The following is a 25070-nucleotide window of genomic DNA, read 5'->3' as shown; positions in this document are numbered from 1 at the left end:
TTTTGTAAGCCTATGATATGATATGAGGGATAGGCAGGCAGGTTGTTGTTTGTTTAATCTTATATCTAAAAATTATACATTTCCCGAATTTGGTTTACAAAATAAGATGTATAATTTTATCCGTTTTCTGGTGATGTCCTTTTTCCACCATTTTATCTGAAATTTAGTCCCCTTTTTTATTACTTTAGTGATGTATTAAATTCAAAAAATAAATACTTTTTACAATTAAATGTATATCTATTTGTATGTATATTTAAAATACATACTTATAATATTATTGTTCATACTTTTATACCTAGCTAGCCATGTATACATACATACATATATACATACATAGCCGACAGAAGAGAGCTTATATTTGGTAATTGAAAACATGGTGATAAAGAGTGAAAAGCAAGCAAGATAGGGATCTATAAGAGTTACAAACGCAGACACTTTGGTGCAAGTTGAAGAAAATGAGGTGTGTTTGGTCGTTGCTATTTTACTTGGTTTTCAATCCATTGTTTATCTAAATTTAAAACAAACAAACAAACAAACAAACAATATTCATTGTTTATTGATTAAAATCAATCCTTCATACGCTATTTTGATTTAATTAAATTAAATTCCCCTTTCGGTGAGGCCTCAGATGGATGAAGTTGGCTGGTTTTTAAATCTTATGGAATGATAAGCCTAAGCCACTGAGTTGTACTGATGGCAACGTCTCACCAACCTCAAATTTTTTCAATGGAATGTGCGAGACTACTGACTACCTCTAACCTCACAAGTGCACTTTGTTTATTCCCCAACTTCTCACCCACCAACCCAATGATTCCATCTTTTTAAACCTCTTCGTCTTGACGCGCAATTTGTCTTAATAAACTTATCATTTCACACCATATTAAATTATACATTCATCTCTCTTCTTTCTGCTCTCCGAGCATTCACAGTCACAGACATGGCAGCACAGGTTTCAATTCTTCTCTCTTTTGTTTCTACTTAACCCTTTTTTTTTTTTCTTTTCTTTTCTAATACAATCCATCGGATCCGCAGGTTACGACAATGGTGCTGAAAGTTGACCTCCAGTGCCGCAAGTGCTACAGGAAAGTGAAGAAGGTGCTCTGTAAATTTCCCGGTAGGTTTCTCTACTTAATTTGTTCATCTGTTTATACAATTATATTATATGGGTTTGATTCTGAAAACTTCGGAACGTGCAATCGGTAGAGATACGAGACCAAGTTTACGACGAGAAGCAAAACACAGTGACGATCAAAGTTGTGTACTGTTGTCCCGAAATATTGATGGCAAAGATAAGCAGCAAGGGCGGCAAATCGATCAACAGTATCGAAATCAAGCCACCATCAAAGCCTAAAGAGCCCGAGAAGAAGACAGAAGCAGAGAAGCCTAAAGAGAAGCCAGAAGCAGAGAAGCCTAAACAGAAGCCAGAAGATCCTAAACCCACTAAGCCAAAAGTTGTCATTATCGAGCCACCGAAGCCACAACCAGCCAAGGCGACTGAAGCAGCACCACCAACCCCCAAGGCTCTTGTAACAGCACCAACCCCGGAGGCTATTGTTGTAGCACCAATCCCCCAGGCTCCCGAACCGGCACCGGGTTACCCATTTGGCGTGTACTGCAATGAGTATTATGGGGGGCCATTTCAACGGTTGGGTTATGAAAGACTTGTGAGTTATGATGGTTATTATGGACGGCCAGTTTATGACAGTTGGGGCGGCAGTGGTGGTGGCTGGAGTAGAGGTAATTACAGTGGTCGTGGGGATTACTTCCCTGAAGAAAATCCTTCAACTTGCTCAATTATGTAATTGATGCATTAATTGTTATCAATATCAAGTATTATGAAATTAAAATTCAGAAAAGCTATTACAAAAAAGTGCTATTCATGTTGAACAAGAGTGCATTACTAATGGAACCGAAAGTCTAGCTAGCCCTAGGGTTGAATTTTAAGTTAGGATTACAATTTGACAACTCAAATCAAAATCAATATGTTTTCCTATTGGATGACAGTGTTTATACATTAATTTAAATGAGTTTGAATTGAGTATTAAAATTTTAATCCAAATATAAATCAACCCCCACTTATATTAGGGTAGATAATGGAATAATTAAGAATATGGAAAGGTAGATGAACTATAAATATGAGCATGCAATGCAATGCAAGCTAGCTACCGCATTCACTTGCATGTGCATATTCAATTCCATGTGATGTGATGTGATGTGATCACTACAAAAATATATAAGAATTTCAATAATTAAGGTAGGTGATTTTGTTTGATATTTAATCTAAAATTGGATTTAATTGAACAGCTTAAGTGTGAATTTCATTTCAGATCAAATTACTTAATTAGTAATTTAAATCTAAAATTAAATTAAATTATTTTGTTGATTTCAAATTAACCTTTTAACTTAACTGGATGAAATGGAGCAGGGAAGCTTTTTTCTTGAAGTTGGTCAACGGATGAAAAATGAAGTAAGAAATTAGACATGATAAGATAAATTCAGATACATGTCGCATCAAAGGAAACCTTATGAACACAATATTGATATTGTGGCATGTATCACGACTTCCAGAGCATCTCCAATTCTTCCTTCCCATCTACATCAAGTAGACGACAAGAGTGGCGCTGGATAAGGGTTTCTGCTCAAGCTCATCTATTCGATCACCCACGTTGGACTTTCACTTCTTTCGGTACAATTCCACATCTCATATTCATATACAAAGACTTGTTCCCACTCGCGGGCAAGTTTATGATTGATGCATATGGACGGGCTGGCAATGTGGATATTGCTTTGAGTTTGTATGATAGAGCGAGGAATGAGAAATGGCGTATTGATTCTATGACATTTTCTACTTTAATTAAGATATACGGGACGACTGGAAATTTTGATGGGTGTTTGAATGTTTATGAAGAAAAGAAGACTTTAGGTATTAAGCCAAATATTGTTGTGTATAACAATCTGTTGGATGCTGTGGGAAGAGCCTCCGAGGCTCTTGGCAGGCAAAGAATGTGTATGTGTTTTCAAACTTTACATGTAACAACTGTCCATCTATATGATAGGAATGGTTGGCAGGTTTTTTTATTTCTATGTGCTAGCTCAATAATTTCCTAACGATTTTTCAACTATGTCTCTCTCTTTTCAACCATTGGATTATGGTTAAAATAACACAATATTTCATTTACAACTTAATAAATAATAATAATAATAATAATAATTCATATGCAAACAGTTTATATTTTATTATTTTAAATAAAACCCATTTTATATATGTTTTTGTAGTACATCTCCCTCCCAAGTTTTGAATCTTGTGTTCAATTCATAAGTGCATATCTATATTTTCATTGCAGAAAAATGGATCAAATTAAATGTTCAATTGATTTTTCTACGCAACCATAAATGAGACAAGATGGAATGGAACTCCAATGACTTTAATTTTTGAATTGATGAATATATTGAAAGACAGTCATGATTTGATTTAGTTTCCGCATAGCAGCCCACAGATACAATTGCCTTTTTCATCTCTTTGCACTAACCAATTGCCTACACCTTCCAAACTTTTACTAATTTTTCTATTGTTTAAAATAAAATCCAAATCAAACCCATTTCCCATTTTCTATCTTGAATTAGGTGGGCAGTGTAAAGATAGCGTATTCTGTCAAACTTTCAAACTTTAAAAAATTTAAAATGACTCTTTTTTACTTTCAAAAATTCAAATACTTATCTATAAATAAAATTCCATTAAAAAAACTCAATTAGAGTTAAGGACAAAATCGTTATTTAATAAAAAAATTTTAAAATATAAAATTAATTATATTTTTCTTCCTACTTTTTAAAAACTAATATTTTACCTCTATCTGAAATTTTCAAATTTTAAAAAATAGCATTCCCCCCTCCATGTTTGATGTTTTCTTTCTCTCCACTCTAACCACCATCTTCAATGAATGATGGCCAATCTTTCTTCCTCTAGGTGATGCTTCTCAATTTGAAGTCCTCGAACGATGTTTAGATTGAAAAATCCAAATGAAGGAGCTCATCGTCTGGACGATGATTCCACCTTGGTCTCATTGTTGTCATCTCAGATGACGACATTCATGGTCTAAACAAGGGGCTTCTTCGTCTAAATTTTTCAATCTAGATGAAAAATATCTAGATTTCCTCCGGGAGGAGAAGACTTCGAACCGAGAGGTATTGTCAGAGGAAGAGGCATTGTTAGGAAGAAGAAAGATTAGTCATCGTTTGTCAGAGATAGTGGTCAGTGTAGGGAGGAAGAAAACCCTAAGTATAGGGGGGTGGGGGAGAGGGAAATACTACTTTTCAAAGTTTGAAAATTTTAGATTGGATTGAAGTTGTTAGTTTTTAAAACTTAAGAAGGAAAGTATCATCAGTTTTATGTTTTTTAAATTTTTTTGTTAAATAGTGATTTTATTTTTAACTTTAACTGAACTTTTTGATAAAATTGTACTCATAAATAGGTATTTAGATTTTAAAAATTAAAAAAAAATCATTTTAGATTTTCACTCTCCCTTGAATAGAAACAAGTCTTTTGGGCTTTTTTTAAATATAGTGTTATTCATAGATGATACATCCATCACCCACTTAAATTCCTGAGATATTAAATTTTTTACCCTTCTTTTTAACCGTGTATACATATATGTCACTCATCTCAAAGTCTAAACAAAAATACCACAACAATAATCTATTTCATTAAAATACCCCTATTAATGTAACTCATGCAAAAAGAGAGAATAACATCTTTATATTTTTCCTCAGCCTTCCAGCAAGGGAAGAAATCTCTACAACATGAAAAAAATTCTTCAACAGGGAAGACATCTGTGATTGAATAATAAAACCTATGAGAGAAAGCCTTTATAAAGGATTCAATTTGGATGTAAGGGAGGGAGAGACAAAAATTGCAAATTTTCTTTAGAGAGTTAGCATTTGTTGCAAAGATTTTACTATAAAATCACCTATATTTAGGTCAGTCTTGATTCAAATCCATATGTTATATGCTTTCTTGATAAACAATTAAAAATCAAATAATGTATGACAGATTCATGTTTAAAACGTTATGTGAAATATAATTTTGTTGTGATTTCATATTGTTAGATTGTTTAATGTTGTGATTTTATATTGTTATATTGTTTAATGTTATTATAATATTGTATTGATGGTTAAAAAATATGAAAATTCAGGTTTGGATAAAAACCAAATAAAGAACAGGTTGGTGGAAGTCAGGGGTTGGCGTTAACACCAAGGCTTGGCTTTCCGCCAACCCTACTAAATTTTTTATGTCTATTTAAACACAGTTTCTATTCCTCTTAATTCCTTTATCCATTCTCTCGTGTTTAGAGAGTAGTGGTAGAGTTCCAAAGTTGGTGGATTTATCTTTTATACCTAAGTTATGCTTGTGTTCCAATTTAGTGCTATTCTAGTGTGTGTATTATTTTTCTTGTCTTGGCAGAGAGTTGCATAAAAAATTATAAAATTGTCACAGTTGTTTTCTTCCATTTTTGATTGTTTTGCCTTAATCAATATTTGTACATCGTTTGATGATATGATAGTTTAATATGTTATAAATACGTATGCATGAAGCTTGGTTGCATTGGTATTGCATTTGAGGCCTAATTTGAAGAAATTATAAAGTAATACAATTTGGAGTGAATAGTATTTTCTAGCTCATCCCTTTTAGATTTTTTGCTCATGCATGGTGTTATGCATTAGTTTAGTATCAAAGCATTGATTGTTTGTGAAAGCTAATTGTGATTTTCTTCATTTTGCAGTTATTGTTCTTTACCAAAAGATACTGTTCATTGACAAGTACTATTTACACCACATAAACTTTGCCTAAAGATAGGTATTTTTATGTTTTTAAGTTTTTTTTTTAAGTCTAGATAGAAAAAATTGTATTTAAGATTCGTTATGGAAGACAATGAATTGAAAGTGATGATAATGTGATAAAATATATTGGTGGGAATGAGAGAGGGATATGTATTTACACAAGTGTTGATTTTGAAAGATTTATTACGAGAATAAGCTATCGTCTAAGACTCAATCAAAGTCAGTCAAATATACACGTATTTACCCTAGGTGATATAGGTGCAATGAAGATTGTAGACAATGATGATCTAGACTTTTTGATGATTCAAACAAGAAATTTACTAGGAGTAACTAAACTCTATGTTACCAAGAGTCCAATTGACAAAATAGACAATCAACAAGCCTAAGATGTTGATGAAGAAGAAAAGAAGGATCATCCGACAAACAAGTGAGCATATCTGTAAAGTTTCCAAAAGTTTGGTGAAAATTATAGTGATGATGACAATGACAACGATATTGTTGAGGATTATGAAGTAGAGGATAATGTGGATGATAATAATGATGAATTTTCAAGGTTTGATGAGAACATGTACGGTATTCTAAACCAAGACATTGATAGAAGTCAAAACCATGCTTGTAATGAGGGGGCTGAATATAGTTCAAGACGTTCTAGCTTTATAAATATTGGAGCATATCCAAGTCATATCTATAATCTAAATCCATTTCAACGGGTTCCTGAGTCTGCTATTGATGTTGAGAATACAAGTTTTAGTAATAGGGTAACATGAAGGGACAACCATTTGTAATTGATAGATTTTTATAGTTTGAAGACAAAATTAAAAGCATTATTTTGAACATATACATTAGAGACAAGAATTCAATAGAAGGTCGGTTACTTTGATAATATATGGTATGAACTTAAGTATATACATCTATAATATAAATGGTGGGCACAAGCAATGAGAAAGGAAGACAAAGACTATTGGGTGTTACGATGTATGGATGAGATACACACTTGTCCATAAGATCAAATATTATCATACTATAAATAAGCTAGTGCAGAGTCATTGGGAAACATACTTAAATCAATGTTTATGGTTGATCTTATTTATTAACTGAAGGAAATTACTTCAAACATAACAGACAAGTATAAAATCGACATTTTCTACAAGCAAACATGACATGCCAAAACATATGCACTAAATGCATTACGAGATCTCTCGAAGAGTCTTTCAAGCTATTGTATGAGTATTGTCACAATTTGGAGCTTAAGAACTCGAGAACTATGATACGTATTAATATCAGTTTGAAAAATAGGTTCAAGTTTTTCTTTATGTGTATGAGTTGTTTAATCAGAGGGTTCCAATAATTCTGTTGTCCAGTGATATGAATTGATGTTTCACACTTAAAGAAAAAGTATCTTAGGTCTTTTTTTCATTGCTATTGTGAAGGATAGTTGTAATATCCTCAAATATGTTTTAGGGGTATTTATGTCTTTTAACCCTGTTTTGAGATACTTCCCATTTTTTTAAATATATATATATATATATATATATATATATATATATATATATATATATATATGTTATGTATGGGTGTGTTTATATAAATATATATGTATATAAATACAAAAAGAAAAAAAAACAGATAAAGATTACGTATAAATGAAGAGAAAGTCAAACAGGGGAACTCATACCCTTTTTTCTATCACTCTCCCGTCTCTTCCATAAGGAGGCAGCTTTCCTCTTGCTTTTGTTGGAAATTTGAAGAAAAGTTGGTGATTTGGAAGGCTTTTAGAAGATAAATAAGGAAGGAAAATAAGAGGAAACACTTTGGGAGCTTTGGTAACCAAAATATCTCTTCATTTTCCCTTTACCTATGTATATATATGTATTGGATGCATGTTTTATGAATATGTTAGTGTGTTTGATGTTGATTTAAGGTGATTTTAGTGTTAAAGTAAACAAAACAAAGAGAAGGAAGCCAACTTGCAAATATTTGGCTTGAAACAAGATAAGGGGTATCCTCTTTGATATGTTGCATGTTTCAGGCTTTTGGTTCCTTGGATCTATGTTATAAATGATGATTTTGAAGTTGAGAAATGTTGTTTTGCCATTTGGGATATCTATGTGTGTGATTTTGTTCATGGCAGAAAGTTGCATAATATTTACAGTTTTTACCACTGAGTTCGTCCCATGTTTTGGTTGTTTATCTAATGAATTATGAGTGCTATTATATCTTGTTAGAAATCTCTTTAAATCCTCTTTCCAATGATATATAGTTTGTATGAATTATAAATCATTTGAACTGTTAAATATTGTATGAACCAAAAAGACTGTTTTACCAAATAAACAGAGGAGGCAGTTTTGCCACCGATTTCATCTCACGTTTTGACTATCATATCTAAGGATTTATGAGTGCTAATGTATCTTGTTGGAAAGCTCTTTGAATTATCTTTTTAGTGATATATAGCTTGTATGAATTAGGGATCATTTGGATTGTTAAATATTACATGAACCACAAGGACTGTTTTACCAAATAAACAGAGGAGGCAGTTTTTGCCACTGATTTTATCTCACGTTTTGACTGCCTTATATATTGAATTATGAGTGCTATTATAGCTTGTTGGAAAGATCTTTGAATCCTCTTTTCAAGGATATATAGCTTGTATGAATTAGAAACCGTTTGAGCTGTTAAATTGTATGAAAAAGAAGGCTGCTTTGCTAAATGACTATTCTGTGAACAGTATTTCGTAGTTTTGGGCAAGAAAAAAAAAAGAAAGGAAGAAGAAAGGAAACGAAAGGAAAGAAAGGAGAGAAAAGAAAAAAAAAAAGAAGAAAAGGAATTTCGGGCTCAAGATTTAGGGTCGTCTCAAGAATATGGTCTGGTGAATTATGAATAGATTTATATGGAAGCAAGATTAGTAAGATATAAGACACGCATGCATGTTATGAACTATGAGGGGGCACTTTACACTACACCGCTCGCAGTAGGACACGTCCGTAGTAGGACATAGACCCCCAGTAGGGTTCGCTCGTAGTAGAACTCAATTTAGATTCAAAAATGGTGTAATGAAAGAAAGAAAGAGAGCTCGAGCTTAGAAAAGTGTCAAATCCCTATAGTTAGCTTCCAGAAAGTATCAAATAGACACTAGATGGGACAGAGTATGACCTAAATAGTAAAGAATGAACTAGATTACTTCCTCAATTTCTTATAGAGGTTAGGATGTGAGGTTGAGTCTCGAGAGTGAGTTAGAACAGGAAAGGAAATAGTTTACTTGATTCTTTCCCCTTACTGAGTGTTCTTATCACTCACTTCTTTTTCTGTCATGATTGCAGGTACAAGTGATCGAGATAACTGCGAGGCAAGGTCAGGTCAACGAAGATAGATCCGGTTGGAGCAGGTTATCTTTGGTTTGTATTACATGCATACAGTCGCATGTTCTTGTTGCTTTTGGACCTTTTTGAGATGATGATACAGTTGTATATGATTACTCTACGTTTTCATATGCTTTCAGATGAGTTTTCATATGAGTATATACATCTTTTGTTCGCTTACAGACTTTCAGTTTTCTTAGAATAATTTCTAAACACTTTTAGTGATGCGTTTATTTTAAAGTATTTTAAAAGAAAAAAAATATAAACGCTCTGGATATTAATTCGTAGCATTTCTCCTTCGGTGGGTAGTATTTCTAGGGAGAGGTGTTACAATAGTAATAATCAAATTTATCTACTAGTATTCAGTATTTGGCACAATAAGGGAATCGATATGTAGACACCTTTTTTGACGTACCTACATATACACATTAGTGATTTGCTAGATTTGACCATTATTTCTGATTGCCATCATTCAATAATTACGTTGGTGGCAAACGTAATATCTCATGTTCATCATGGGTTTTGTAATTACAGTATAAATGGCAACATTAGTGCATAGTTCAAAAAAGCCAAACATATTGAAGAATTATTTTGGAAAACTACTAAGATATATCGCCTCAGAGAGTTCCAAGTTGTCATGAGTAGACTTGTTTGATTAAATCCCACTGTAGTAGCCTATTTGACCAACATTAGGTATGAAAGATAGGTGCGTGCCTACTTTGGAGGATGACAGTACAACATTATAACTACCAATATTAGTGAGTCCTTCATTGATTTGACACGAACTGCACACGCTTTGTTTGCCACCATATGAGTTGAGTTTTTAAGGAGCACAATTTAACATTGGTTTTTTAATAAGTGAAACATGGCTAGTCCATATAACTAAAATTGGTTTGATGTTTCCTTTTTTCATTGCGTTTATTAGTTGTTTTTACAGGTTAGAGGTCTCACACGTTAACACCATGAGCTGTGGACAAGCTTATTGGACATGTAGTCAAATCTGTCAATATGGTTGTTAAACCAATCAACATGCAATAATACAAAGTCCACAATTCATGGCAATAGGTGTTCATAGTGAATATTCTCTACCAAACTTGTGACTGTGAGAAATTTCAATTTTCTCAAATTCTATGTGCACACGTCGTAGCTATTGCAAGGTACAATGACCTATTGGATTCTGTAGGATAGGTCAATGAATATTACTTGATGGAATACTTACGAAAAGTATATAAAGAATATATTAATCTACTAGGGAATCAATCAATTTGAGTACTATCAAATATGTTTATGATTTATCATCCAGTGATGGAACAACGACGATCTAGTTGTCCGTCTAGCCATGTTAGAAGACCTTTACAAGGAGAGGAAGTCCGACAACAAAATTGTAGTCGATATAATCAACTTGGCCATAATCGCTTGAATTGTCTAAGTCCAGCCCCGATACTAATAGTTGATTGGTCCTGCAAATCAAGTAGTGGACGAGGACGAGGTCATCATACTCATGGCGCAACTCATATGGCTGAATAGATTATCAAGGGTAATTTTCTTTATTGTCTAATATTGTAATTTTAAGTGCATATATATTGCCTGTTTAATTTATCTGTTGGGTTTTGTCCAAATTTTAATGTATTAATTTTTATTTTTAGGCTTTTACATATACGCGATGACAGTAGATCAAAATAACAGAATGGAATTACCATGTCATTTATTTTTTATTGTTCATTTTATGTATATATTTGATTTCATTGTTTCACACCATGTATTTTTTATTACATATTTTATTAATTTATTTCATTTGATGAATAAACTTTAAGGAATCATCAAAAGGAAGTTATGATATAAAATGCAATTACATTACTGAAATAATAATAAAATGAAATCCAATTTAGAAGCATGCCCACCCATGCCTTAAGTGAAATCCATGAAACTTGCATTTTCACAATCCGATTGAATTCAATAAATACGATCAATTAACTAAAGTTTAAAAACAATTAAATAAACTTTAAACCCTAAATACTTATTGCGGACCCTCTTTTGGAATATGGTTGTGGTTACGCGCCTTCTTAACTTGCTAAAATATTTGGATGTGAAGTTAAATAGACGATCTTAGACAAGGTATTTGTAATACCTTCAGGGGTATTTATGTCTTTTGACTTTGTTTTGAGACATTTCTAATTTTAAATATATATGTCCAAATGTATATGGACATATATAGATATATATAAAACAAACAAAAAAAAAAAGCTACAAAAAAAAAAAAGATATAGATATATAATAAGCCAAAAAGGCTAAATGACAAACTAAAAGGCATTTTCATCTTTTTCTCCTATCCTTTCCAGAGGCTCAACCTTCTTCATGTGTTTTTCTTTGTTTTTTGAAGAAAAAGAAAGGATTTGAAGAGGTTTTGGAAGACAAAGTAAGGAAAAAAAAGAAGAGAAAACACTTTAGAAGCCTTGGTAACTAAAAGATTTTTTTTTTTCCCTTTTATATATATTAGATGCATATTATATGAATATTTTAGTGTGTTTTGGTGTTGATTTAAGGTGGTTTTAGTGATAAAAGAAGTAAGACAAAGATTAGAGAGCCAACTTAACAAAGATTGACTTGAAACAAGATAAATGGAATCATTTTTTATATGTTTTATGTTTATGTTTTTGTTTCCTTTGCTCTATGTTATAAATGATGATTTTAGAGTTGAGAAATATTGTTTTTCCATTTTGGGTATCTATGTGTGTGATTTTGTTCATAACAGAGAGTTGAAAAATATTTATAGTTTTACCACTGATTTTGTCCTATATTTAGACTGTCTTATCTGATGAATCATGAGTGCTATTATAGCTTGTTGGAAAACTCTTTGAATCCTATTTTCAATGATTTATAACTTGTATGAATTAGAGATCGTTTAGACTATTAAATTGCATGAACAAAAATACTACCTCACCAAGTAAACAGTAAATACAATTTTTTGCCACTGATTTCGTCTCACATTTTGACTACCTTATTTGATGAATCATGAGTGCTATTATAGTTTTTCGGAAAGCTCTTTGAATTCTTTTTTCAATGATATATAACTTGTATAAATTAGAGACTGTTGGATTGTTAACTTGCATGAACAAAAAGACTGTCTTACCAAATAAACAGTAAATATAGTTTTTCGCCACTAATTTCGTCCTACGTTTTAACTGTCTTATCTGATAAATCATTAGTGCTATTATAGTTTGTTGGAAAACTCATTGAATCTTCTTTTCAATAATATATAATTTGTATGAATTAGAGACTGTTTGAATTGTTGAATTGCTTGAACAAAAAGACTGCCCTAACATATGAACAGTCTAATAAACAATAATTACAGTTTTTGGAAAGAAAGAAAGAAAGAAAGAAAGGGAGGAGAAAAAGAAAAGGAAGGAAAGAAAGAAAGGAAAGGAAAGAAATGAGAGAAAAAGAAAAGAAAAATGAAAGAAAGAAAAACAATAAAAGGAATTTAGGGGCTTAGGATTCAGGGGTCATCCCAAGAGTATGACACTAATTAAACATGTTATAGTGCATATCCTTTTTCCAACAATTTATCTGAATTTTAGTACCATATTTTTATTACTTTAGTGATGTATTAAATTCAAAAAATAGATACTTTTACAATTAAATTTATGTGTATCTATTTGTATATTTAAAATGCATACTTATAATATTATTGTTCATACTTTTATACCTAGCTAGCCATGTATACATACATAGGCGATAAAAGAGAGTATATATTTGGTAATTGAAAACATGGTGATAAAGAGTGAAAAGCAAGATAGGGATATATTAGAGCTACAAACGCAAACACTTTGGTTTGGTGCAAGTAGAAGAAAATGAGGTGTTTGGTTGTTGCTATTTTACTTGGTTTTCAATCCATTACATTACAACCAACAAATATTTATCTAAATTTAAAACAAACAAACAATAATTTCCTAACAATTTTTCAACTAACATAATATTACTTCTACAACTTCATAAATAAAATAATAATAATAATTCATATACAAACAGATTTTATTAATGAATATAAATATATCAAGATTTTATTATTTTAAATAAAACCCATTTTATACACGTTTTTATAATACATCTCCCAAGTTTTGAATCTTTAATTCAAATCACAAGTGCATATCTAAATTTTCATAGCAGAAAAATGAATCAAATTAAATGTTCAAATTGATTTTTCTACGCAACCATAAATGAATTGATTTTTCATAGCAGAAATAATATGAAACTCAAACGACTTGAATTTCTTTCATCAATGAATTCATTGCAAGACAGTCATGATTTGATTTGGTTTCCACATAACAACCCACAAATATAATTGTCATTTTCATCTCTTTGCACTACCCAATTGCCCCCGACACCTTCCAAACTTTTACTTAAAATGAAAACCAAATCAAATCCATTTCGCATTTTCTATCTTGAGTTATGTGGACAGTGTGAAAGATAGCTTGTGGTGTAACCTACCTCAATTCACTAACTATTTCCATACAAAAAACTCCTACCTTTAATTGGGATTGCTTCAACTTTGAAAAGATTAGTTACATTCATCTAACTAAATACTCATATTATATAATCATATAACATCAAATGTAAATAAGTTAAGTTATTCGTGAGCTACTAACGATCAAACTCAATTAATATTGAGTCAAACTTGAGTTTAATATTAATTGATTTGATAAGTTCGAAAATTCATGATTCAATTTGAGTAAAACATAAATATACCAATAAAAAATTTAAATATTATAACTACACTTTTAATATCTTACCATTTGACTTTAATTTAAGAGTATAATTAATAAATATAGAAATCATACGGTTTAATTTTTTTCTTTTAAAGATTAAAGGGTTTTAAAGAATTTTTAAAATAGACTTCAAGCTAGTCTTTTCTCTAATGAGCTTAAGTTGAGAATTTTTCAATTTGAAAAGTTTGAGCTTAATCTTAATATTATTAAGTCAAGTTTAAACTAAACATTACTTAATTTATTTATTTTTATAATTATAATTTATACAAATAAGTTTATCACATGTCTTTTATAAAGGTTTTTTTTTCTCTCTTTTATAAAGTATTTCTTTCCTTTTTATAAACTAAAAGTACGTGTTACCAATTTAAAATATCTTACTTAAAAACTAGTTTTATTGTTTCTTAAAGGCCAAGGACTTACTCTCATCTAAGATATAGTAAAAATTTAAAATAATTCTTTTTAATTTTTAAAAATTTAAATATTTATTAATGAGCAAAATTCTATAGAAAAACTCAATTAGAATTAAGGGTAAAACTGTTATTTAATAACAAAATTTTAACAACATAAAATTAATTATATTTTTTTCTCTAATTTTTATAAACTAATAATTTATCTTTGCATAAAGTTTTCAAACTTTGAAAATTAGTATTTTCCCCTCTCAAACTTAAGGTTTTCTTTCTCCCCACTATAGCCACAATCTTTGATGAACAACAACCAGTCTTTCTTCCTCCAGAAGATGTCTCTAGATTTGAAGCCCTTGAACGATGTCTAGATTAAAAAATTCAAATAAAGGAGCCTATCATCTAAACCATGATGACTCATCTGGACAACACTTATAATCCAGGCAAGGGGCTTTTTAATTTGGAATTTTTAATCTAGATAAAAGATATCTAGATTTTCTCTAAAACAAAAGGACTTCAAACCGAGGGGGTTCGCCAAAGGAAGAGGCATTGTTGGGCGAAAGAAAGATCAGATATTATTTGCCGAAGATAGTGGCTAAAATAGTGAGAAAAAAAATCATAAATATGAGAGAAAATAATTACTTTTCAAAGTTTAAAAATTTTAGGTCAAATTGAAGTTATTAATTTTTAAAACTTAAGAAAAATATAACTAATTTTAAAATTTTTAATTATTTTATTAAATAAAAATTTTATTTTTAATTTTAATTATTATTATTTTTAATTAAAAATAATTGTTTTTAGATATCAGTGCAACTTAAATAGAAAAAAATCGCCTGGGCCATTTTAATGTTCAATCCATCACCCACTTAAATTCCTACACCGACGCCGGTTGCCTTGTGATTGAGTTATGGATCCATGGCACAAACACGTGTACGGTTGGCAATTGTGGGCACACATTCTTTTATTCATCATTTCTTATAGTTATGTGGGCAGGTCTCAATCATTCAAAGCCAGCCAGCAGATTCATATGTAAAGAGCCAGCAATCAGGAATGAACTCAACACACGTGTCCACATCATAGTAATTATTGATGTACGGAAATCAAACTCTTGCGTCTTTATAAGATCAAGATAAGTTCAAGCTGTGTCATTAATTTCTGAGAGTGAGGTTCAGTCTCGGATCTGAGCAGCTGGCCAGCAATGGGGGAGAAGGTTTTTCAAATCTTATCATTCTTCTAATTCCTACCATGCCCATCTCAGAATTCTTTGTTAATAATATTGTGTGATTGTTTAATGTTGTTGCAGAAAGTTGCGATAATGGTGTTGAAGGTTGATCTTCAGTGTGAGAAGTGCTACAGGAAAGTGAAGAAAGTGCTGTGTAAATACCCTCGTGAGTGTCTTCCGTTTCTGTTTAATAATTAATTCCGTGTTGTTTGTTTGTTTATGCATTTGATTCTTGTGAACGAGATCAGAAATACAAGACCAGGTGTATGACGAGAAGCAGAACACAGTGACGATCAAAGTGGTGTGTTGCAGTCCTGAGAAGATCATGCAAAAGTTATGCTGCAAAGGTATTAAATTTTATTGTCCACCGCCACCTGCACCTCCACCTCCGAAGCCGAAACCCGAGAAGGAGCCAAAAGAGCCCGAGAAGCCAAAAGAGCCCGAGAAGCCAAAGGAGCCCGAGAAGCCAAAAGAGCCCGAGAAGCCAAAAGAACCCGAGAAACCAGCCCCAGCCCCGTGCTCCCCGCAGAACCCTGTGAGAGTGTGTTGCAGGGAATGCTCCGAAGGGCAAGGAGGGGGGCCATGTTACCAACTAGGATACCGTGGACCGCCGATATGCTATGATGGATACTACGGGAGACCGGTGTATGATAGCTGGGCTGGTGGCAGGGGCGGTTGCTATTGTTATAGAGGCAATCGATGTGATTGCTTTTGCGAAGAAAATCCTAATGCAGCTTGCAGAATAATGTGAAAATTAATGGAGGTGCATGCATGATTTGTCGTTGCCCCTTTGGTTTGGTTCTTAGTACAAAATTATTGTAAAAGATAAAAACAAGGTTATTAATAAGATAATACTTTTATCAATCGGCAAAATTATTGTCTCTGTTTTTGCATCATCTTCACAATTATTAAAATGGAATTATTAAATATAATTATGAGATAATATTAAATAATAATAAATGTTTTAAAGCTACCTAAGGTTATTTGTGTTGTTTTAACACCTGTTTTGGGTTGGAGTCTCTTTGCTATAAATATTAAATAGAATGATTCTAATGTCATAAGTTGATTTGATGTTTTAATTAAGCTTTCAAATTAATTTTGTAAGCCTATGATATGATATGATATGATATGAGGGATAGGCAGGCAGGTTGTTGTTTGTTTAATCTTATATCTAAAAATTATACATTTCCCGAATTTGGTTTACAAAATATAAGTTGTAAGTTTTCTTTTCTTCGGTTTTAAGGAAGGAAAAAAAAAAAAAACCCTAAAATTTTTCACTTAGACAGCTGATATGATGGCACTAATTAATTAAATATGTTATGGTGCATATCCTTTTTTCCACCATTTTTATCTGAATTATAGTCCCCTTTTTCTATTACTTTAGTGATGTATTAAATTCAAAAAATAGATACTTTCACAATTAAATATAAAAGTATTTGAAGAGGTTTTGGAAGACAAAGTAAGGAAAGAAAAAAAGAGAAAATACTCTGAAAGACTTGGTATCCAAAAGATCTTCTTTTTTTTCTCTTTTATATATATTAGATACATGTTATATGAATATGTTAGCGTGTTTTGGTGTTGATTTAAGGAGATTTTAATGATAAAAGAAGTAAGACAAAGATTTAGGGAGCCAACTTGACAAAGATTGACTTGAAACAATGTAAGTAGAATCATTTTTTATATGTTTCATGTTTTATGTTTTTGTTTTCTTTGCTCTATATTATAAATAATGATTTTGAAGTTGAAAAATATTGTTTTGTCATTTGAGGTATCTATGTGTGTGATTTTGTTCATGACAGAGAGTTGAAAAATATTTAAAGTTTTTATCACTAATTTCGTCTCATATTTGGACTGTCTTATCTGATGAATCATGAGTGCTATTATAGCTTATTAGAAAACTCTTTGAATCATATTTTCAATGATATATAGCTTGTATGAATTAAAGATCGTTTGGAGTATTAAATTACATGAACAAAAATACTGTCTTACCAAGTAAACAGTAAATACAAATTTTTGCCAATGACTTTTTTCACATTTTGACTGCCTTATCTGATGAATCATAAGTGCTATTATAGTTTTTCGAAAAGCTTTTTGAATTCTCTTTTCAATGATATATAGTTTGTATGAATTAGAGACTGTTGGACTGTTAACTTGCATGAACAAAAAGACTGTCTTACCAAATAAACAGTAAATGTAGTTTTTCGCACTGACTTCGTCCCACGTTTTGACTGTTTTATCTAATGAATCATGAGTGTTATTATAACTTGTTGGAAAACATTTTAAATCCTCTTTTCAATAATATATAGCTTGTATGAATTAGAGACTGTTTGGATTGTTGAATTGTTTGAACAAAAATAGTGCCCTAATATATGAACAGTCTAATAAATAGTAATTACAGTTTTTGGAAAGAAAGAAAGAAAGAAAGAAAGGGAGGAGAAAAAGAAAAGAAAGAAAAGAAAGAAAGGAAAGGAAAGGAAAGGAAAGGAAGGAGAGAAAAAGAAAAGAAAATGGAAAGAAATAAAAGCAAGAAAAAGAATTTAAGGGCTCAGAATTCAGGGGTTCTCTTAAGAGTATGATACTAATTAAACATGTTATGGTGGATATCCTTTTCTCCACCATTTTATCTGAATTATTGTCCCCTTTTTTGATTACTTTAGTGATGTATTAAATTCAAAAAATAGATACTTTTACAATTAAATATATATCTATTTGTATATTTAAAATACATATTTATAATATTATTGTTCATACTTTTATACCTAGCTAGCCATGTATACATACATAGGCGATAAAAGAGAGTTTATATTTGGTAATTGAAAACATGGTGATAAAGAGTGAAAAGCAAGCAAGATAGGGATACATTTTAGAGTTTCAAACGCAAACACTTTGGTTTGGTGCAGGTAGAAGAAAATGAGGTGTGTTTGGTTGTTGCTATTTTACTTGGTTTTCAATCCATTACATTACATTACATTACATTACAACCAACAAATATTTATCTAAATTTAAAACAAGCAAACAAACAATATTCATTGTTTATTGATTAAAATCAATCCTTCATACGCTATTTTAATTAAATTCCCCTTTTTAAATGGCCCTTTCGGTGAGGCCTCAGATGGAATAGATATATACAGCCAAGCCGTAGTTAGAAGTCTAGAAATTCACCCGGTCGTGTGTTCAATCTTATGGAACGATAAGCCTAAGCCACTGAGTACTGATGGCAACGTCTCACCAACCTCAAATTTTTAACTTCACAAGTGCACTTTGTTTATTCGCCTTCTTCTCACGCACCAACCCAATGATTCCATCGTTTTTAAACCTCTTCGTCTTCACGCGCAATTTGTCTTAATATACTTATCATTTCACACCATATTAAATTATACATTCATCTCTCTTCTTTCAGATCCGAGCACTCACAGTCACAGACATGGCAGCAGAGGTTTCAATTCTTCTCTCTTTTGTTTCTACTTAACCTTTTTTTTTCTTTTCTAATACAATCCATCGGATCCGCAGGTTACGACAATGGTGCTGAAAGTTGATCTCCAGTGCCACAAGTGCTACAAGAAAGTGAAGAAGGTGCTTTCTAAATTTCCCCGTAAGTTTCTCTACTTAATTTGTTCATCTGTTTATACAATTATATGGGTTTGATTCTGAAAACTTCGGAACGTGCAATCGGTAGAGATACGAGACCAGGTTTATGACGAGAAGCAAAACACAGTGACGATCAAAGTTGTGTACTGTTGTCCCGAAATATTGATGGCAAAGATAAGCAGCAAGGGCGGCAAATCGATCAACAGTATCGAAATCAAGCCACCATCAAAGCCTAAAGAGCCCGAGAAGAAGACAGAAGCAGAGAAGCCTAAAGAGAAGCCAGAAGCAGAGAAGCCTAAACAGAAGCCAGAAGATCCTAAACCCACTAAGCCAAAAGTTGTCATTATCGAGCCACCGAAGCCACAACCAGCCAAGGCGACTGAAGCAGCACCACCAACCCCCAAGGCTCTTGTAACAGCACCAACCCCGGAGGCTATTGTTGTAGCACCAATCCCCCAGGCTCCCGAACCGGCACCGGGTTACCCATTTGGCGTGTACTACAATGAGTATTATGGGGGGCCATTTCAACGGCTGGGTTATGAAAGACTTGTGAGTTATGATGGTTATTATGGACGGCCAGTTTATGACAGTTGGGGCGGCAGTGGTGGTGGCTGGAGTAGAGGTAATTACAGTGGTCGTGGGGATTACTTCCCTGAAGAAAATCCTTCAACTTGCTCAATTATGTAATTGATGCATTAATTGTTATCAATATCAAGTGTATTTGCGTCTTGAGTTTTTTATTAAATGTCAAGTTTTTGATTTTCCATTGTATTATGAAATTAAAATTCAGAATTGCTATTACAAGAAGGGAAATTATTAAAAATAGACAAAATTAAAGGGGTCAAAGCGAAATTGCCCAAAAAATTTAGGTTTAAGCAAAAATGCCCATGTTTTGTGAAATGACGAAAATACCCCCATATATAAAGTTAACTAATTTTCACTGTACAACGGCAAGAATATTCCAAAGTTTCCCACCTCCCACGGCAATCCCACGGCGAGCGTCATTTCCGCCGATTTTCTTTCGTTCCGACAACCGAAAATGGCAAATAAGGTTAGTATATCTCCCGTCATCTTCTTTGGATCAAGTTATTGCTGATATTATTGAGATTTAACTGAGAATTTTAGGTTTGAAATTTTAGGGTTTACGGGTTGAATAATGCTTAAAATGTTTCGATTTTTGGTTGTTTTCGTTGAATTGATTGAGGGGTTTTATGTTATAAAATGTGTAGATTTGATTTATGTGAAAATCGGAGGTCGAAACGACCAAAAATTGGCCGAAAATGCTGCCGAATGGATCGGCCGAACGAAGTTTCCCACGGCAAGAGATTTCTCCCACGGCAGCTAAATGGACAATAGGTTTTTGGGGGTGTGAAATGGCTTTTTTAAAACATTGGGTTTTCGGGGAAATATTTATCCCACGTCGGGTTTTTATGATATTTCGCAAGTTGGTGTGGGAAAAGCGCAATTACGAAAATGCCCCCCCTTATAAGCACAGCAAAATTTCATTTCCTCCCACGGCAAGTTGCGTTCTTTTCCACGAAAATTCCAAAAGCATTCCACCTCCCACGGCAATTCCACGGCGATCTCATTTCCGTCGATTTTGAAGCTTCCCGGCAACCGCAAATGGCAAAGAAGGTTAGTATATCTCCCGTAATATTGTTTGGATCAAGTTATTGCTGAAATAATTGAGATTTGATTGAGAATTTTGGTTTTGAAATGTTAGGGTTTACGTTTGAATATTGCTTAAAATCTTTCGATTTTTGGTTGTTTTGGTTGAATTGATTGAGGGCTTTGATGTTATACAATGTTTACCTTTGATGTATGTGAAAATTGGAGGTCAAAACGACCAAAATTGGGTCGAAAATCGCTGCCAAATGAATCGGCAGTCTGCCGTGGGAACGGCGTTTCCCACGGCAGCACGAGTTTTCCCACGGCAGCGAATTTTCCTTGTTTAGTTGGGGCTGAAGTTGGTTTTTTAAAACCTTGGGGAGCCGGATGAGTTTCGTTACAGCACAGGGGGTTTTAGGAAATTTGGCATATAACAGTGGACTTTTTTGATTAAAGAATTTTCATGAGGGGTTAAATTGAAGATTTTCTTATCTACGGTTTCTGACCGTGTAGTTTTCGAATTTTATATCCGTTTTTTTTGTTTTAGGTTTTTGTATATCTATTTTTCAAATTTCAAATTCGAGTTTTCGAATTTTGATGCTTTTTGACACAACTTACGATGTAACGATGTTATTTAAACTTAATATTTTGATTTTTTTGTTTATAGGATATATCGATTCGTTTTTTTCAATTTTTCAAATGATTTTTCCATTAGCGAAATTCATAGGTATTTCAACGTATAGAATTCGAATTTTAGTCCCGTTTTTAAGAATTTCACCATTTTAGGATATATCGAATCGTATTTTCACGATCTCCGAACGATTTTCCGAGTATCGTCACTTTTAGGTATTTCAACGTATAGAATTCGAATTTCAGTTCCGTTTTTTCGAATTTCACCATTTTAGCATATACGATTCGTATTTTCACGATCTCCGAACGATTTCCCGAGTATCGTCACTTTTAGGTATTTCAACGTATAGAATTCGAATTTCATTTTCGTTTTTCGAATTTCACCATTTTAGGATATATCAATTCATATTTTCACGCTTCCCGAACCATTTTCTGAGAATCGTCACTTTAAGGTATTGCAACGTATAAAATTTGAATTTCAGTTACGTTTTTTCGAATTTCACCATTTTAGGGTATATCAATTCGTATTTTCAAGATCTCCGAATGATTTTCTGAATATCGTCACTTTTAGGTATTTCAACGTATAGAATTCGAATATCAGTTCCGTTTTTTCGAATTTCACCATTTTAGGGTATATCAATTCGTATTTTCAAGATCTCCGAACTATTTTCTGAATATCGTCACTTTAAGGTATTTCAACATATAGAATTCGAATTTCAGTTCCGTTTTTTCGAATTTCACCATTTTAGGATATATCGATTCGTATTTTCAAGATTTCCGAACGATTTTCTGAGTATCGTCACTTTAAGGTATTTCAACGTATATAATTCGAATTTCAGTTTCGTTTTTTCAAATTTAACCATTTTAGGATATATTGATTCGTATTTTCAAGATCTGCGATCGATTTCCTTAGTATTGTCACTCTAAAGTATTTCAACGTATAGAATTTGAATTTTAGTTCCGTTTTTCTGAATTTCACCATTTTAGGATATATCGATTCATATTTTCAAGATCTCCAAACGATTTTCTGAGTATCTTCACTCTAAGGTATTTCAACGTATAGAATTTGAATTTTAGTTTCGTTTTTCCCAATTTCACCATTTTAGGATATATCGATTCGTATTTTCAAGATTTCCGAATCATTTTCTTATTATCGTCACTTTAAGGTATTTCAATATATAGAATTCGAATTTCAGTTCCGTTTTTTCGAATTTCATCATTTTAGGGTATATCGATTCGTCTTTTCAAGATTTTCGAACCATTTTCTGATTATCGTCACTTTAAGGTATTTCATTGTATAGAATTCAAATTTCTATTCTTATTTCTTACGTTTTGTTATTTTCATTTTAATTATTTGATATTTCTCATCTTTTTATATTTTTTTCATTACTACATTTGTTTACATATTTATTTATATGAAAGTCTAACAATTTTTACGTGATTGTTACAGGATATTTCTTGCAAAAGAAGACGAGTTGACAGCGAGCTACGCATTCCCGACGAGTCCAGACACTTCTGGGCAGATGCGATATCTCGTGCACAGCGTACTGCATTATCTCGAATTTCTTCTACATTGACCCCGCGTCAGCAGCGACTATTTGAGAGGACATATTTCGGGTCATTCCTTCATTTACCCGAAACAAAATTCTGCGGGATATTAGTTCATGCATTTCTACTACGACAGTTACATCCACCATTTGCCAGAGACGAGTTTTGGTTTAGGATTAGCGGGGTCGATGTGAGGTTTAGCCCGTTTGAGTTTGTGTTGGTGACAGGGCTTTCGTTTAGCCGTCGGACTGATGTTTCTTCATATATTCCTCGCTCCTCCGGACATAGGATCAGATCTACGTACTTTCGCGGTTGTTCGAAGGTGCAGTATCACGACATTGAGCGTGTTTTCTTGTCGAGGGCATGGGGGGATGACGATATTGACGCTGTCAAGCTCGCCTTGTTGTATATTCTGCACATGGTTTTGTTGGGGAATGATCGACGAAAGAAGGTGTCCACGGAGTACTTACAGTTAGTTGATCATTTGGACGGGTTTAATTCCTACCCTTGGGGCGTCGTTGTTTGGCAGATGACATACGATTCTATGTCACAGACGTGTGAGAGACTCTGTTCTGGACGTATGCAGGAAATCCGTAAATACGACCTTTACGGATTTCCTTTCGCATTTCAGGTAAATTTTATATTATTATTTATATATATTAATTGGCAAAAATATAAATTGATTTATTTACATCGTAAATGATTATATTGCAGTATTGGATATATGAGACTCTAGAGACGTTACACGAGTGGATTGACCTTGTTGATCTTTATGTGTCCCCACGGATGTTGAGGTGGCTTACGCGAGACGTCCCTGTTTGGACTCATATCGGTCGTATTTTCACTGGTGATCCGGTATGTATTAGTAAATTAGTAAGTCGATTAATTCATTATATATTATAATTATTTTGACTTATATATCTTCATCATTAGGAGGATGTCACATTCCCTCTTCGTCCATCAGTCATCGAGGAGGGTTTACCGTGGTACGCAGAGATTCGTGAGTACACCGGTTTACCAGATGCTGATTCCTCCTCATCTTCTTCGACCCCGACCGCGACTGCAGACGGGGCTCCTCCATCCTCGAGACATTCTGATGTACCCGTAGAGACTTCTGAGACACGTGAGGAGCCTATTCAGCCTCCTGTTATCGAGCAGCATGTATGTTCCCCTGTTGTTCAGAGCCCACAGACGACAGACCATCCTAGAGTGGAGGAGCACCCTACCGTGGACGAGCATCCTAGTGTGGAGGACCACACTACCTTAGCGCACTGGGGTGCTACGATTTTACGTGAGATATCGAGTTTTCGCGACGATATCTCTTCGCAGATGACTCGATTACGTGACGATATCTATTCCCAGATGACTCGATTAGAGGATCGTATGACTCGTTTAGAGGACATCGTCACGCGTACATATCCAGCCCCCATCGTTGAGGTTGTAAAACTACTTCTAATTTATTACTTATATAAAATGCGTTTAGTGTTATTATTCTGACAACTATTCGAACCATTCGGACAGGAGAGGGACGACGTTATTGGGATGACCTCCCCCATTGATACCGCAATACCATCCCATCAGTCACATGAGGTACGAATATAATTCAAATTTATATTTAATATCCAATGTCCAATGTTGTTATTATATTATAATATCGTTATATATAAAATGTCACTAAATAGATTTAATATTACTATTATCTTAGGGTCATCGACAGGATGGGGCACCGGTTGACCCTTCGGTGACTTCACCGATCCGATCTGAGGTATGTCACTTATCATTATAACTTAATTTTTAATACTATTTTGTTATCGATTAATTCATGATATATATTTGTATAGGGTCTTCGTCATGAGGAGGGTTTACCGATCGGATCTCCTATCATTTTAGATCATCCACTGGAGGTATAAAAATTATTGTTCATATGATATTTTATATTAAATATCATTAACCGTTTTTTCCTTTTCATATATATAGGGACTCCACATTGACATATCATCGATCGAGGGTTATTTTCGGACACCTTCCCCGGAAGTTCAGGTTATGGGGATTTAAGAAATATCATTGATCATTTTGTCTTTAATATTATATTTTTTTTTAAATGATGTTTTGTCTC

The 25070-nt window shown here is 32.9% G+C and overlaps 3 protein-coding genes across 4 annotated transcripts; all 3 read left to right on the top strand.

The window, feature by feature from the left end:
* The first annotated feature begins 754 nt into the window (after nucleotides 1–754).
* Nucleotides 755–19927, top strand: LOC123193370 (protein PYRICULARIA ORYZAE RESISTANCE 21-like). Its single transcript, XM_044606311.1, has 4 exons — nucleotides 755–949; nucleotides 1033–1114; nucleotides 1204–1779; nucleotides 19833–19927. The coding sequence occupies exons 1-4, from the start codon at nucleotides 938–940 to the stop codon at nucleotides 19853–19855; spliced, it is 693 nt and encodes a 230-aa protein (XP_044462246.1). The 5' UTR covers nucleotides 755–937; the 3' UTR covers nucleotides 19856–19927.
* On the top strand, nucleotides 15411–16453 carry LOC123193371 (protein PYRICULARIA ORYZAE RESISTANCE 21-like). 2 transcript variants are annotated; one of them, XM_044606314.1, is made up of 4 exons: nucleotides 15411–15568; nucleotides 15662–15746; nucleotides 15829–15998; nucleotides 16035–16453. In XM_044606314.1, the coding sequence occupies exons 1-4, from the start codon at nucleotides 15557–15559 to the stop codon at nucleotides 16329–16331; spliced, it is 564 nt and encodes a 187-aa protein (XP_044462249.1). In that variant the 5' UTR covers nucleotides 15411–15556; the 3' UTR covers nucleotides 16332–16453. The 2 variants fall into 2 exon arrangements, with proteins under 2 accessions (XP_044462249.1, XP_044462247.1); XM_044606312.1 differs by having other exon boundaries at nucleotides 15829–16453.
* A 586-nt stretch (nucleotides 19928–20513) lies between the features above and the next one.
* On the top strand, nucleotides 20514–24062 carry LOC123192149. The gene is made up of 4 exons (XM_044604594.1): nucleotides 20514–20534; nucleotides 22857–23585; nucleotides 23669–23809; nucleotides 24021–24062. Exons 1-4 carry the CDS (start codon nucleotides 20514–20516, stop codon nucleotides 24060–24062), a joined length of 933 nt encoding a protein of 310 aa, XP_044460529.1.
* Nucleotides 24063–25070: the final 1008 nt, after the last annotated feature.

This window comes from Mangifera indica, chromosome 12, assembly GCF_011075055.1.
Source record: "Mangifera indica cultivar Alphonso chromosome 12, CATAS_Mindica_2.1, whole genome shotgun sequence".
NCBI classification, from domain to species: domain Eukaryota; kingdom Viridiplantae; phylum Streptophyta; class Magnoliopsida; order Sapindales; family Anacardiaceae; genus Mangifera; species Mangifera indica.
The sequence above is the reverse complement of the archived record's forward strand: the minus strand, read 5'-3'. Positions and strand labels throughout refer to the sequence as shown.